The 15,000-nt window shown below is 49.8% G+C and overlaps 1 protein-coding gene across 2 annotated transcripts in view; it reads right to left on the bottom strand.

The window, feature by feature from the left end:
- abtb2b (ankyrin repeat and BTB (POZ) domain containing 2b) overlaps nucleotides 1-15,000 on the bottom strand; it is a 47,428-nt gene that overhangs the window by 9,733 nt on the left and 22,695 nt on the right. For both annotated transcript variants that reach the window (XM_079743005.1, XM_079743006.1), the window contains 2 exons: nucleotides 11,397-11,546; nucleotides 6,723-6,930 (listed from right to left, as the gene is read on the bottom strand). In XM_079743005.1, coding sequence (XP_079599131.1) covers nucleotides 6,723-6,930; nucleotides 11,397-11,546 — 358 coding nt within the window. The remainder of the gene's footprint in view (nucleotides 1-6,722; nucleotides 6,931-11,396; nucleotides 11,547-15,000) is intronic.

Raw genomic sequence — 15,000 nt, 5'->3', positions numbered from 1 at the left:
CAGCCTCCCCCAGCCCCAGATTCCAGTCAGTCTGGGTCGGTAAGGTGAAGCAGCTTACATCAGCCTTCACCAACAGAAACTCCCCAACTCGATTACCACTTTAAGCTGACCACTCGAGTATCGATGTTTTGTTTTGTATGCTATGTGTGAAGCATTCTTGGGTGTCCCTTGAAAGATTATATTTAAATCAAAGGTAATCTTATCATTATGATTATTAATCTACATTATGGATGACATGAATGTTTTTTATTTAATTAACTGGTTTTCTGTGATGATTCTGTTCAGCGCGATAATCACACATGCCTCCCGGGATTAATATTATTTGATTAGAATCCATCTCGCTGAAGTCAAACACACGTGTGTGCTGAAAACACACAAACACACACTCCCTAACATATTTTCTTCCCTCTCTCTTTCTCTCTCTCTCTCTCTCTCTCTCTCTCTCTCTCTATTCACACTTCTCCCTGTCTAATCACTCCATTAAACAGCTGATATACAACACGGATAGGCTAACGAGGCTAAGTGCTAGCTAGCTGTCTCACATTAGCTCCCTTTCCCCATGTGTTGATTCACTGCAGCGGTGAACAATAGCCCATTACGGTTCACAGTGACTACGGTTTTCCTTTGATCCTGCCAAGCATCGTTGTGCTAATGAGTGTTTCAGCGGTGTCTCCCTGTTATCTCTCTCTCTCTCACACACAAACACACACACACACACACACACACACACACACACACACACACACACACAAACATACACACACATACCAACTGTTTTGCTTTTTTTGGCACTATCTTCAATTGATTACTTTGTTTTTTTGTTTAACCGTCTTAAATACAGATGTAGAAACACACACGCATACAGTGCCCGCCAATCCACCGTATGCTCTACAACACACACACACACACACACACACACACACATACAGACACACACACACACACACACACACACTCACACACACACAAAGAGACAGCTTTATGTACACATAAACATTGACCACTAACATTTACGTTGGATTCTTTAAGGGTTGTGATTACTGTTAATGAGCACTGGGACCCCTGCTGGATCGTTTATTTTCCACACTGAATAGCCTTGAAATCTGCACAGCAGGTTCCCCTGTACTTAACTACAATCCCTCTCTCTCGCTCTGTTTCCCTCTCTCTGTCTCTCTCTCTCTCTCATTGTGACTCTCTCTCTCTCTCTCTACCTCTCTCCGTCTCTCCGTTTCACTCTCTCTCTCTCCCGCTCTCGTTTTCTCTCTTTCTCCCCCCCCCCCCTCGCTCTCTCTCTCCCTCTCTCGTTCTCTCTCTTTCTCTCTCCCTCTCTCTCCCCCCCCCCTCTCTCTCTCTCCCTCCCGCTCTCTCTCTGGGACGTCCTGTAGCAGGTCGTTGGGGTCATATGCGTCCTTAGTGCTCTGTGTATCTGTGAGGGCCGGGAGGGGGGGCATAGAGGTGATAAGGAGGACCGTTGGTGGCGGTTTGTAAGTCAGATGCCCCGGGCTCCATTCCTCTCCTTTATTTGACTGTGTTTATTAAAGTATGTAAAAAGGTACTGTTTTTCCGTTATACGTTTACATGGGTTGTGGTATAAATATATGTGTGCATGTGTGTGTGTATAAATGTGTCTGTGTCATGGTGTGTCTGACTAGACAATAAATGTGTGTGTGTATTTCAGGGTCCGTGTGTGTGTTTGTGTGTCTTTTGATGTGTGTTTGTATAAATGTCTCTCTGTCATGATGTGTGTGCGTGTAGGTTATATATGTGTGCGTATGTCAGTGTCTGTTTGTGTGTGTTTTCGTGTGTCTATGTGGGTGTTTTCATCAGTGTGTGTGTGTGTGTGTGTGTGTGTGGGGGTGTATGCACGTGGGCTATATATTTGTGTATCAATGTCAGTGTCTTTGTTTGTGTGTGAGTGTACGCGTGTGTGTATTTCCGTGTCTGTGTGTGTGTGAGTGTTTACGTGTGTGTGTGTGCGTGTGTGTGTGTGTGTGTGTGGGTGTGTATCTGTTTGTATACTTGCGTGTGTGTGTGGCCCTTGGGCTGCCATTCTCCTCTTTTACAATAGTCAAGCCCGCAGCCATGCAAACCATATTGGCACTTAGCTGTGAGTTAGAGCAGTCCAGTCTGCCGGGCAGGGTTAATGCATCAAGGATCCATCATAATGCCCCCGCTCTGCCCCACACCGGCCCCAGCTCCAGGGGAGGAGAGGGGAGGAGAGGGGGGAGAGAGGGGAGGAGAGGGGAGAAGAGAGGAGAGGAGAGGAGAGGAGAGGAGAGGAGAGGGGAAGAGAGGAGAGGAGAGGAGAGGAGAGGAGAGGAGAGGGGAAGAGAGGAGAGGAGAGGAGAGGAGAGGGGAATAGAGGATAGGAAAGGAGGGGAGAGGAGAGGAGAGGGGAAGATAGGAGAGGGGAAGAGAGGAGAGGAGAGGATAGGAGAGGAGAGGGGGAGGAGGGGAGAGCAGCTTGATAGAGCTCGTAAAGGACGGGAAACGCTAACGGCCCGTCCTGCTTTGAAGTCATAATGGAAACCAAATACTAGCTAACGTTAAATCAGCGGGGTGTGTGGGATTGTTTGCGTGTGTGTGTGTGCGTCCGTGTGTGTGTATTATGTGAGTGTGGTCCAAAACTTATCGTTTCACCGTACGACCCTCCCAATCACAGCATGTGCGGGGTGTGAGTATGTGTGTAAGTGAGTGTGTGAGTGTGTGAGGTTGTGTGTGTGTGTGTGTGTGTGTGTGTGTGCGTGCACATGCGTGTGTGTGTGTGTGTGTGTGTGTGTGTGTGTGTGTGTCTGTGAGTGAGTGATTGAGTGAGCGTCTGTGTGTGTGTCTGTGTGCGGGGGTCTTTGGGTAGGAGTTTATTAGTGGTCAGACCAAAGCTTTCTTCGTCTCTATGATGAAACACACACACATACACACACCCACACACCCACGCACACACACACACACACACACACACACACACACACACACACAGAATCTCTCTGTCACACACACCCACACACACACAGAATCTCTCTGTCTCACACATGCACACACACACACACACACACACATGCACACACACACACACACACACACACACACCACACACACTCCTTCCCCCGTGGCCGGTTCCTGCCCCGGGGGCTACATCAAAGACGGGTGCCTTCTAGACCCTGAAATTAGATAGCGCTGGTGGCTAGCCAACTGACCTGACCTGTGCTAACACCATACACTCCGAGACCAGCAGGGATACACACACACACACACACACACACACACACACACATACAGAAAACACTTAAACAGGTTCAAACGCAGGCATTGGGGCTGGAGCGTTTTAAACGTTAACTTTGATTCATGGCCACGTTTTCTCCACCACCTGGTCGGCCATAAAACGGCAGTTGGTGCACATTTTGGTCAGGTGTGTGGTTGTTTGTGTGTGTGTGTGTGTGTGTGTGTGTGTGTGTGTGTGTGTGGTTGTGTTTGTGCTTGTGTTTGAATGTGGGTGTGTGTGTGTTTCAGTGTATGTGTGTGTGTGTGGTTGAATGTGTGTAAGTGTGGTTGCATGTGTGTAGGTGTGGTTGAATGTGTGCGTTTGTTTGGTTAAATGTGTGTGTGTGTGTGTGTGTGTGTGTGTGTGTGTGTGTGAGAGTTTGAAACCTGCTAAACCTGAACAGCCTCACCCCCAGGTGGTGAGATCAGACAGGCCGCCCTGGCCCTAAATCCAGCACACTAACGAATCCTCCATCTTCACGTTGAACATCTCATAAGATGCGACGCGACTCCCAGATGGGAAACGATCTCCTTTCCACCAAAAATGTCTGGTAATAGTTTGCATTTCTGCAACCCCTGCATCCACCCTAAACCTAAACCCTGTATTGTACACTATGCTACAGTGCCAGATGTGTTTACAGGCGTTCCGCACGTGGGCCTGCTGAGCCCTTTCCATAAGATATACCAGAAACCGCCCCCGCCTTCCTCACAGGGCAGCCAGGGTTCAAGGGTCAGCAGCGCTACGGCGAAACACAAGCCCCTCTGCAGCCCCCCAAGGGGAAGTGAACCCATATCAGAGCGTGTATCTGCGGTCAGAAGTCACGTCCGTAAGCCCGTATCGCTCAGACTCATCTCGCCCGGGACCCCCGACCCCCGTGACCCTCTGGGTGGTCCCGTCTTTACGATAAGGAGTTCCTTCTTCTGAGGGGAAAATGCCATTAGCGTATCGTAAATAGTTCAACGTTTTCTACACTTTCTACGCTCGGCGGCCGTCTTCTGGAGCTGTGATGATGACATCGGGGCGTGGTGGGGTGCGGGGCTTTGCCAAACGCTTTGCTGTTCGCTCTTTATTTGACTCCTGCTCCCACTCGTGTGCTGTTTCCAATCATAGAGCGAAGCCGTATGTGCTGCAGTGGCTGAGGCATATGGTGTAAAGGCAGCAAACACAGAGCAGAGCAACTGCAGCCAGCCCAGTCCCACACTGGTGCACAAACACTACAACACAGGCAGGCACACACACGTACAGACACACGCACACACGCGCACGCACACACACACAAATGCATGCAAACAGACACACACACACACACACACACCCAAAAACACAGAAGCAGACAAACGCAGAGTCATACCAAAGGGTATGTGTGCCGGAAACAAACACGCATGCACACACGCTCAAACGCACACACACACACACACACACACACACACACACACACACACACACACACACACACACACACACACAGACTGGCATACCAAAGGGACTGAGTCATACCAAAGGGAGTGTGTGTGTGTGTGTGTGAAACCTGCTGACTGCTCAGTGTAAACATTATGGTACGAGACGCGCCGCACATGTGTTACGCAACATATTGTTTTCTTTACGACGTTTGATCAGCCCTTCCTGGAAGAGAAGCGGCGGCCATTACTCAGGGGAGAAGCATGCCGGTCGCCGGGGCAACAGCCAAACACCGGCCAGGCCCGCGGACGATCCATGTGACCTTCAGCGGAAGGCCGTGTGCAGAGGTCAGTAGAGGCCCACCAGAAATGTCCAAACAGGGATGGGGAGGGGATGGGCTCAGCTGAGCATCTCCAACCTCTCGTTCTTAAAGACATGTGGACAGTACTGCACAGTGTGCTCGTCCAATAAAGGTCACATCCTCCACACAGATCTATTTTTAACGTTCTCGCACACAGACACACACAACACAACAAACACAGACACACAGCTGGAGAATCAGGGCCAGAAGGACTCCTCATGTTCGGCCACTGGCGTGTACGGCCCACTGGGTGGTGTTAGGGCGGTGTAAAGGCACCACCAGGCCTGTACGGCCCACTGGTTGGTGTAAGGGCGGTGTAAAGGCACCACCAGACCTGTACGGCCCAATGGGTGGTGTTAGGGCGGTGTAAAGGCACCACCAGGCCTGTACGGCCCACTGGGTGGTGTTAGGGCGGTGTAAAGGCACCACCAGGCCTGTACGGCCCACTGGGTGGTGTTGCTGGGGTTAGGATGGTGTCGAGGTCAACTGGGTGGTGCTGGTGGGGGTAGGGTGGTGTCGAGGCCCACTGGGTGGTGCTGGTGGGGGTAGGGCGCCGTGGAGACCCACTGGGTGGTGGTAGGGTCAGAGTGGTCTCAAGGCACCAACTGGCATTCTTCCCCAGAACAAACACAAAGCCATGAGCAGGTAATGGGAGAGGAGCAGTGGTGTCTCGGTGTTCACAGAGACCCCCCCAGTAGACACCTTAGCAGACAACGCTGACGGAATTAAAGGCTGTTAGCGCCTGCTAAACCGTGTAATGACCCGTCTTAAGGCTAATTCCCCCCTTTGCGCAGCGGTTCCCTGCGTGGCGACACCTGGGTGACGGCCCCTCTATCTGTCATTGGGCTGTGAACCTGCTCTTTCATCAGGCGGTGAGGTCGGACGCTTGTGTATTCAAGAGTGCTCGACGCCGCTTTGAGTTGCTTGGTGGCTGAATACCAGCAATAATTGTGATTCAATTACTCCAGACATGTTTGGGTTTTAATAATGTATTCAAATGTTTGAATAAATTCTGCAAAAGTCACATGCTAATTGGCTCTGCATATTTTTGCGTATACCCTTTTTGTTAACCTAATAAGAGTAATCAATGCACATCAGTGCAGCGAAGGTTAGCACGAGTTAGCAAAGAGTTAGGTTAGCTATAAGGTTAGCTAGGAGTTAGCTTACCTAATAAGAGTAATCGCTGTACTACTGTATAATGATTACTCTTATTAGGTTAGCTAAATGGGTTACTATCTAATAACACTATTAGCTACAGGTGTTGAAGTCCCACCTCTTTAAGCTAACCTAATAATGCTATTCATGACGTCTAGCCATGAGGGGGTTTGACCCCCAGTCGAAGGGTTAAGGGTTTGAAACCCATGTCCTCAGTCCTTACCTGCTCCTCAATAACTTCATCAAGCTCCATGTCACTCGGAATAAAAGCAAGCAAGCAACCAACGTTAGGCGATTAAATAGTGCCCCGCCATTGGCTGAATGTGTCCACACACACACGCACGCACGCACGCACGCACGCACGCACACACACACACACACACACACACACACACACACACACACACACACACACACACACACACACACACACACACAGACACTCACATACCCACAGACAGACAGACAGACAGACAGACAGACAGACAGACAGACAGACAGACAGACAGACAGACAGACAGCACGTCTCCCTCCAGTTGAGGCACCCACCTCTCCTTGCTCAGGGCCATGCGGGGGGGGTCCAGGTTGGGGTTCTCCATGGACTCCATCTGGGGGCAGCGCAGGAAGTAGTAGAGTGTGTGGAGGGCGTCGGGCGACCAGGAGACGGCCTGCAGGGGGCGGGCGTGGCGCGCCGGGCTCAGCCCCCGCACCGAGCTCAGGCGCTGCATGTGGTGCATGGCCCGGGACACCAGATCACCTGGGGGAGACGGGGGAGACGGGGGGGACGGGGGAGTGAGGCATTAACAAACAACTCTTTTGAATTGGGTTCAACTATGAAAAAATGAAAGCGAGAGGGAGGGAGAGGGGGAGACAGAGAGAATAGGGGTGAGAGAGGGGGAGGGCAGAGACAATGGGGGGAGAGAGGGGAGGAGGGGGAGAGAATTGGAGGGAGAGAGAGGGGGAGGGAGAGAGAGGGGGAGGGAGAGAGAATGGGGGGAGCGAGAGAGCATACGAGAGCATGAGGGAGAAAGGGGAGGAGGGAGAGAATGGGGCAGAGAAAGGAGGGAGAGAGGGGGAGGGGGAGAGAGAGAATGGGGGGAAGAGAGAGGAGAAGGGAGAGAGTAAGAAAGTATTCTTTACTTGGAGATGTAGTGGAAAAGTATATATTTTATTAACTCATTGAGATTATTGATTTTAGCATACAGTTCAATATCATTTAACTCGCTGAGTTCAACGACCAATACGAGTCCTCTATTTTACCGCGCAACATCCTGACGAGATTCGGTTAGCTCCACAGTAATAACTGGATGTATCGTGAGACTTGGCCTACGGACTCTGCCCCCTGGGCTGGAGGAGCTCTACTGCCCACGCTCAGAACCCGAGCCCGGGAGTCCAGCCAGAGGGAACGTTTGCCATAGCCAGCGGGAGCGAGTGAGGCTACCATAGGGCCTTGAGTCAAAGGCCCTACAGTCCTAAACAGCCTGCCCCCTCCCCCGTCAGAGGGGGCTGGGGGGGGGTTCATGTCATTAGCAGAGCCATTAACAGTGGGCATAGCCGCCTAAACAGCCATTCATCTGTAAACACTGGAGGGGCTAATGTTGTGACCTGCCCTCTAATTACCATCAGCTGGTCATCTACTGACAGTCCCTGATCACCCAGTGACACTGATGTGTGTGTCATGCATACGTTATGTGTGTTTGTTTTGTGTGTGTATTATCTACTTTATGTGCATTTGTATTATGTGTGTGTTATCTACTTTATTCGCGTTTGTATATGTACGTAACCTTTATTTGCGGAATGAGATTATTCATGCATGAATGCATTCTTCATAATCGTTTTCAGTAATAAATGTCATAATAAATCTCATGATTTTGATTGCATTACAGAAATGTTTGGCATCCTTTTGTACTCCAAACATATTCTATTTTATGCTATATTGAGCTGTGCAATTGTAAAAGAGACATTTCCCCCCCCTCGATGAATCAGGCCATCTGAATCAGAAAGCAGAGCAGAGTGGACAAACACTTCAGTTCAGGTCGGTCTCAGACGGTCTGTAAGTGTGAGCGTTCTCGCTGTTAGTATCTTCATTGAAAACACGCTGGTGTGGTGAGATAGAGTACAGGAAACGTCTCGCTATTAGAATAAACTGCCTTAGCCATGCAGAGTTCAGATAGGAAAAACTAGTAACTTATTATAAAGGCGCAGACCCAGTCACACTCAGATAAACACACACACAGGGAACAGATAGGGGGAGATAAGGGAGGGAGGATGAGGACAGCATCCTGGTGTTTGAAGGGGTACGAGTCACAAGGAAAGGACTAGTCTAGTTGGATCAGGGAAGAGTTGGAGAGGACAAAAGAGGGGAGGGACAGAGAGAGAGGGAGGGAGGGAGGGCGAGAGAGAGAGAGAGAGAGAGAGAGAGAGAGAGAGAGACAGAGAGAGAGCCAGAGCCAGTGCAAGTGCAAGAGAGAGTGAGAGAAAGAGTGAGAGAGCGAGAGAGACAGAGAGGGTGAGCAAGAGAGAGAGAAAGATAGACAGACAGAGAGGAGAGAGAGAGACAAAGAGATATTAGGAGAGAGAGAGAAAGAGAGAGGGCGAGAGAGAGGGCGAGAGAGGGAGAGGGCGAGAGAGTGGGAGAGAGAAAGAAGGTGATTGCCCTGTTGGGTGGGCGATCATGTGACTGAATTATCCCGGGTTAATTTCTGACTGGATTTAGTCCAAGGATATGGAAGAAGCAGGGCATTAGTGTCTGCCTGCACATGTCGGTGTGTGCATGTGTGTGTGTGTGTGTGTGTGTGTGTGTGTGTGTGTGTGAGCTTTGATAATTAATGGGCTGGTGGTGCTGGTCATGGTGCGGCTGGTAGTTGTGGTGGAGGGTCCCCACTTAAAACTGAAGGGCCTCCTTTGTCTCTTCCCTAGCAGTGCCATCGTCTCCAGGGGGTCTACGGGAATTATACCCAGACCGAGAGCGCCTCTGCCTGATTTCCCAGCCTGGCTAGAGCCCCTAGGCTCTGCTAAGCTCCAGAACTGCTGGATGAGCATCAGAAGTTCCTTCCAAAGACACGCGAGGAGGAGAGGAGAAGAGAGGGGGGGTCCAGTTTGGTTCTGCCTTGGCTTCGTCCACATGGCGCGGCGATGTTGAAAACAGTCGTGTTTCGCCGACTGGGAGAGGCGTAGCGGAGCTCGGGGAACGGAGATCGTAAACAGCTGATATGATTAACTCCTAACGTCTCCACGAAGCCCTCCGAGGGGAAGGAGAAAGCGGGTTCGATGCGGGAGCCCCCGCTCAGGGCCGCTGGCTGGGGGCCTGGGCTTCATTTCCTGGGGTTCTCAGAGGCCTCCTCCTGAATCCTTAAAGTCCTTCTCCGCTGTGGAGGGGCGTACTCGCTCGCTGCTTCCCAGGGACGGCCGAGGCAACAACATATCCTGGTGTTGTACTTTCCTTAATCTTGTGTTTTATCATCAGATGTTGCTGTGGATTTGATATTTTATACACAACATTGAACCTAGGTCAAAGGTCAAATGGAGTTAAGCTAATTGCCGCAACCTTGCAGCAAATGATCTCCGTAAACAAGGGTATGGTGGTGAACACACCTTTGTGTGTGTGTGTGCGTGTGTGTGTGTCTGTGTGTGTGTCTGTGTGTGTGATGCGTGTGTGTGTTCGTGCACGTGTGCATGTGCGTGGGCACAGACATGCGTGCCCACGTGCACACTCACACACACACACACACTTTCACACACGCATGCGTGCGTTAGTCTAGGTAAACCTGACTGTATGTAATCTAAGTCACGGGGGGCTTCCAGTGTGTATAGAGGACTTGTGAGGGGTACCAGACCCGGCCCGGCCCAGCCCAGGCCCAGCCCACCCCTCCGGTACCGCAGGGCCCACCGGTACAAAGGGACCACTGAGGGGATGGGGATACAGAGGGAGCCTGTTGCCGCGGCGATGTGGCGATGGTGTTCTTAATGCCCCTTTAACGAGTGCTCCGCTCTCACATGAACGCGGCCTTGTGCCCCGGGAACAGACCAGCAGAGTGTTTGGTTCATCTGGAGAGGGAACTCACCCCCCAGCGAGACGCACCCCCCCCCCCCCCCCCCCCCCCCCGCTGGCTCCCCCCTGCTCTCCCACACACACCCAACCACTCCCACAGCTCCTTCCACACCTCCCAGCCTCCTTCACCTAGACCCCCATTCCCCACCACACACACACACACACACACTAACGTACAAACACTCACAAACACACACTCACGTACACACACTCACAGTTGCGTACACACACATACACACTAATGTACACACACACACACACACACACTCACACTCATACCTCCACTACCTCCAGTTAAAGCAGGCCGCTGGTACATAGAAGTAGTTGTACAGTAGCATACAGTAGAGTAAAGCAGAGTACAGCAGAGTTGGACAGTATGTGTGAGCAGAGCCCGGTTCCTGGGACACTCCCCCCACTGTGTGTTTGCCTTCGTCTACTAAACATACCACAGTGCCCCCAGAAGAAGAGCAGACACAACACAGACAGGGGAATGTAAAGAAGAATGCAAAGCGAGGCCGGGAGATAGAGATCCCTTAGGAGCAGAGCGCTGTTGTCTCCTCATTCTTCAGACTCCACAAAGTGTGCTGATAAGATAAGAGAGGATCAAGAGAGACACACAATGGACCGGCAGGGAGAGTGACAGAGCTGTGAGCGTATCACAGCCCTCCAGCCGTCTGCAGCTCTGGAGGGGCTGTGATAACGGGGGGCTGGTGGGACGCCCTCTGACTTGGTTTTAGTTTGCAGACGGTACAGGGACATGTTTGGGTGTGCTTATGGTGTTTTGTTTGCTAAGGAGCGGTTTGATTTGCTATCTCTGCTGGCAGATGAACGGGGGTGCAGAGCTGTTGCAACAGCTTTTATGCGGTCTCGCTTTGTGTTGGACGCCTTTCAGTTTCACCAATACGACTTCTGAAGTCAAAAGGAAACAACGGGTTTCAGAAGAAGAGAGTAAGACGGAAGGCACAATCTGAAAGGTCTCCCTCTCTCTCTCTCTCTCTCTCTCTCTCTCTCTCTCTCTCTCTCTCTGCCTCTGTCTCACACACACACACCCTGTCACTCTCTGTCTATCTGTCTCTCTCTCCCACACATTGTCTCTCTCTCTGTTTGTCTCTCTCTCTCTCTCTCTCTCTCTCTCTCTCTCTCTCTCACAGAAACACTGGGCGTCCACTCACTGAGCTCGGAGATGCTGCCCACGCAGGTGGCCAGCAGTGACTGCTCTAGGGTGCGGAGCTCCAGCTGGGCGTAGGCGTCCTCCCGGCTCTCCACGGCCGCCTGCTGGCCCTCCGTGTAGGGGCTGAAGTGGGCTGGGAGGGACAGCACGCCTGGGGGAGGGAGAGAGGGAGATATTAGGAATGGTGATCAACTGTTTGTACTGATCACCTGAAGGGGAGCTGTCAATTCACACAGACACAATCAATCATGCAAATACACATGCAAATATACACACAAATATACAAACCACTTACTGACATGTTAAGCAGATGAATCATAAAAAAAGCGAGAGTGCACCATGACTTGCAGAATAAAGTGTATGTGTGTCTCTGTGTGTTTGTGTGTGTGTGTGTGTGTGTGTGTGTGTGTGTGTGTGTGTGTGTGTGTGTGTGTGCGTGTGTGTGTGTGTGTGTGTGAGGGGGGGGTATGTGCAAGCTCATCTCAGTCTGTCTGTCTGTCTGTGATTTTTTGTATGCATGTGAGGGTGTTTGTGTGCTTGCATGATTGAGTTTGTGTGTGTCTGTATGCACATGTGTGTTTGAGTGTTTGTGTCAGTGTGTGTGTGTGTCCATGCGTCTTTGTGTGTGTGTTCGTGTGTGTTTGTCCATGCGTCTGTGTGTGTGCGTGCGTGCGTGTCGTATCTATATGTGTGTGCGCCGTTTGAACAGCAACCCATACCAGCGAGGATAAATAAATACCAACAGACATCAGCAGGGGGTCTTTCCCTCCGCTGCTGCAGGATAAACAAACACAGATCAGCCAACTCAGACCCAACATGTGTCTCAGGGTTTGACAACAAGGGGCGTAACCACAACACTGTCATCACTATAAACTACAAAACCCCGGTTCTCTATTATATCATAGAGATATCGGCGTCCTGTTGCAGAACAGACAGAGAACTGTCTTTTGGAGGTCCTCCACTAAGGAAGTGAGAGATGGAGAGCGAGAGAGAAGGGGAGAGAGAGAGAGCGAGAGAGAGAGAGAGAGAGAGAGAGATTTCATCCTCATGTTCCATCCTTGTTCCAGTATATAGTGACGGCTGGTTCTAGCAGGTGGGGCAGCTAGTGTGAGGTCTCTATTGTGGTATGTGGACCAGCACTCTGGGTGTCAACACCCAGGGGTGGGGGAGAGAGGTCAGAGACCACCACCAGACACACACCAATGCCACCAGGCCCCTACATGGTCTTTATGTCCATCCACTTTTAAGCAGCTCTTAAAACACGAGGGGGAGATAGGGTGTAAGGCAGGCCGCTCTAAAAGAGAGAGAGAGAGGGGTGAGGGTTCTGAAAGCTAGATCGCTGATAGGGTGTGTGTAAGTAGGTCAACGTTGTAAAACAAGAAGAGATACGTTCTCATTGTGTCACTAGTTCACTGCTGCATTAGTTTAATACGATCACAACCAAGGGATCTCATTTTGCAGAGTCAAGGAAATCTTGGTGTGAGAATTGCATCAACATTCCTAGTCTTGTGTACAGTGAACGCTAATATTGGTTTCTCATGGGCAGTTACCTTTGACACACTGTGTCCAGAGGCCTTCAACACATTCAAACGACCCCTTGTGTATTCTGGGTTATTATCTGCGAAAAATGAAAGCTCAGCTCATTAAGGAGGTGGATGCTTCTGAGCTGGTGGCTGTCCACCCTGTTTGCTAATGATGGAGATTATAGCAGAAATGTAGTCTCCCAGCAATAGAGTTATTAGAATAACTGTGTAGTATCAGGGGTGTTGTGACCATGGCCTGTGGCTCTGTAGCCTGCTAGGCCTCTGATCTACGACTTGGCATATTGATTCTTGGTATTTTCCTTCCCCAGGACAGAGGGAGGAGGAGGAGAGCTGGCCAGGGTTAGCAGCTGAGACCCGTAACGCACAAGATGGCCTCCAGCTGATGGCCAAAGGTTGAACTTTACTCTGGCAGGCCCCAGGCGAGCTCCAGGCCACACCAGGGAGAATCAGGACACAACACCGACCCAACGGGAGCGCATCTGGGCAGGGTCGGGGTGGTTTTGGGTGCCAGGGCATCTGGAGGAGAATTTGTTTCCTGTTCTGTTATTCTTGCACTCCTCCCCTTCCTCTTTCAAAACTCCATTTCCATATTCCCCCAGTTGAAAGAAAGCAAGCCTCACAATATTAAAACATTGCTGATGCTGCACACGAGATCTTTAGAAAATGAATACATTCCGATTTTCAGTAAAACACATGGTGTGTTGCAGTGAGAAGACAGCAAACAAAAATACAACGATTATATAACTTTATAGACACACACACGCACGCACGCACGCACACAAACACACACATCTTTGGTCCAATAGCACCGAGGATAGAGTCCCGACTTGCGGTTGAGTAGAAGTTTGAACAAAAAAATACAGAAAAGCAATGCAACTAAAGGATGGATTTAAAGTCCCTGCCTGTCTGTCTCTCTGTGTGTCTGTGTTTCTATCTATGTCTTGCTGACTGGTCTGTGTGTACTCCCCATTACAGCACAATAGGAAGACCTCTTGCAGAACAGTACACTGCATAGTGCATTGTACAACACTCTGTAATTGATAGTTTAAACCACTTGCGTTTGTGTATGCAAAGGCTAGTCCATACATTATCAGCATACAGGGATTATGAACTACTGATCATGGTACACAATACAAATGAATATCCATGTAAGCTTCAACAGAAGACCTTGTTCATAAGAAAGGAGTTGTGAGATTTTGTAAACCACGCATTCAGTGTTTTTTTGACAAAAAACTGACCTCAGCCTCTGTTAGGGGAAAGCCAGACTCACTTATTGAATATTATTTCTTTCTCAAAGGCAATGACTTTACTTCACTTTTTCAATTACCGTAAAAGGTCCGAGCTTACATGAAGAGGAACTTCAACATTGTGCTTGACATGTGTCCTGTTCTAAAAACGACCAGAGAGCAGGAAGACAGCTTCGGGAAACTCATGTGAAGCCTAAAATGGGAAATTCCAAAAGAGATTTACAGTAAATTACTTGATTGTGAAACATCTTCACCACTCAGTGAAGTCATTTGCCGTCAATGTGACATTCATTCAGATAAGACCCGGAGAGAATGTGTGAAACAAAAGCCCCATGAGTCAGAAGGTGTTTAGATCATACCACACATATGTAAATACACAGTTGGCCGTTCGTCATTATGATCCTCTGTTTGACAGCTACACCGCTTCTTGAGAATATGACGATGATTCAATAAGACAGAATGAAAGCTACACTGCAAAAACCTGATATGTTGTTTCTCTTTCTTCTGACAAATGTACTTATTGTTAGTCGCTTTGGTTAAAAGCGTCTGCTAAACTCCCTAAATGTAAATGTGGATGTAAATGTAAATGAAGAACATTCAGTCTACTCCGATTTCCATACTCATTCAAGGAAGTAGGAGATTTTTCCTGAAAAAAGCAACCCCAATTAAGCTCCTTTCCTGGACCCATAACAATGAGCGTTAATGTGTTCTCTCCTTATTCAGACTGTATTTCCACGAGGCGATGCATCTTTCATTCTTAAAACACATTCCTTGGCTTCAGGAAGGTCGAATGCCAAGCCGTGAAGGCCTAATC

The sequence above is a fragment of the Pollachius pollachius genome, assembly GCF_949987615.1.
Source record: "Pollachius pollachius genome assembly, chromosome: 9".
In the NCBI taxonomy this organism is placed as follows: Eukaryota; Metazoa; Chordata; class Actinopteri; order Gadiformes; family Gadidae; genus Pollachius; species Pollachius pollachius.
Note: the sequence above shows the minus strand (reverse complement) of the source record. Positions and strands in the feature narration are given on the sequence as shown.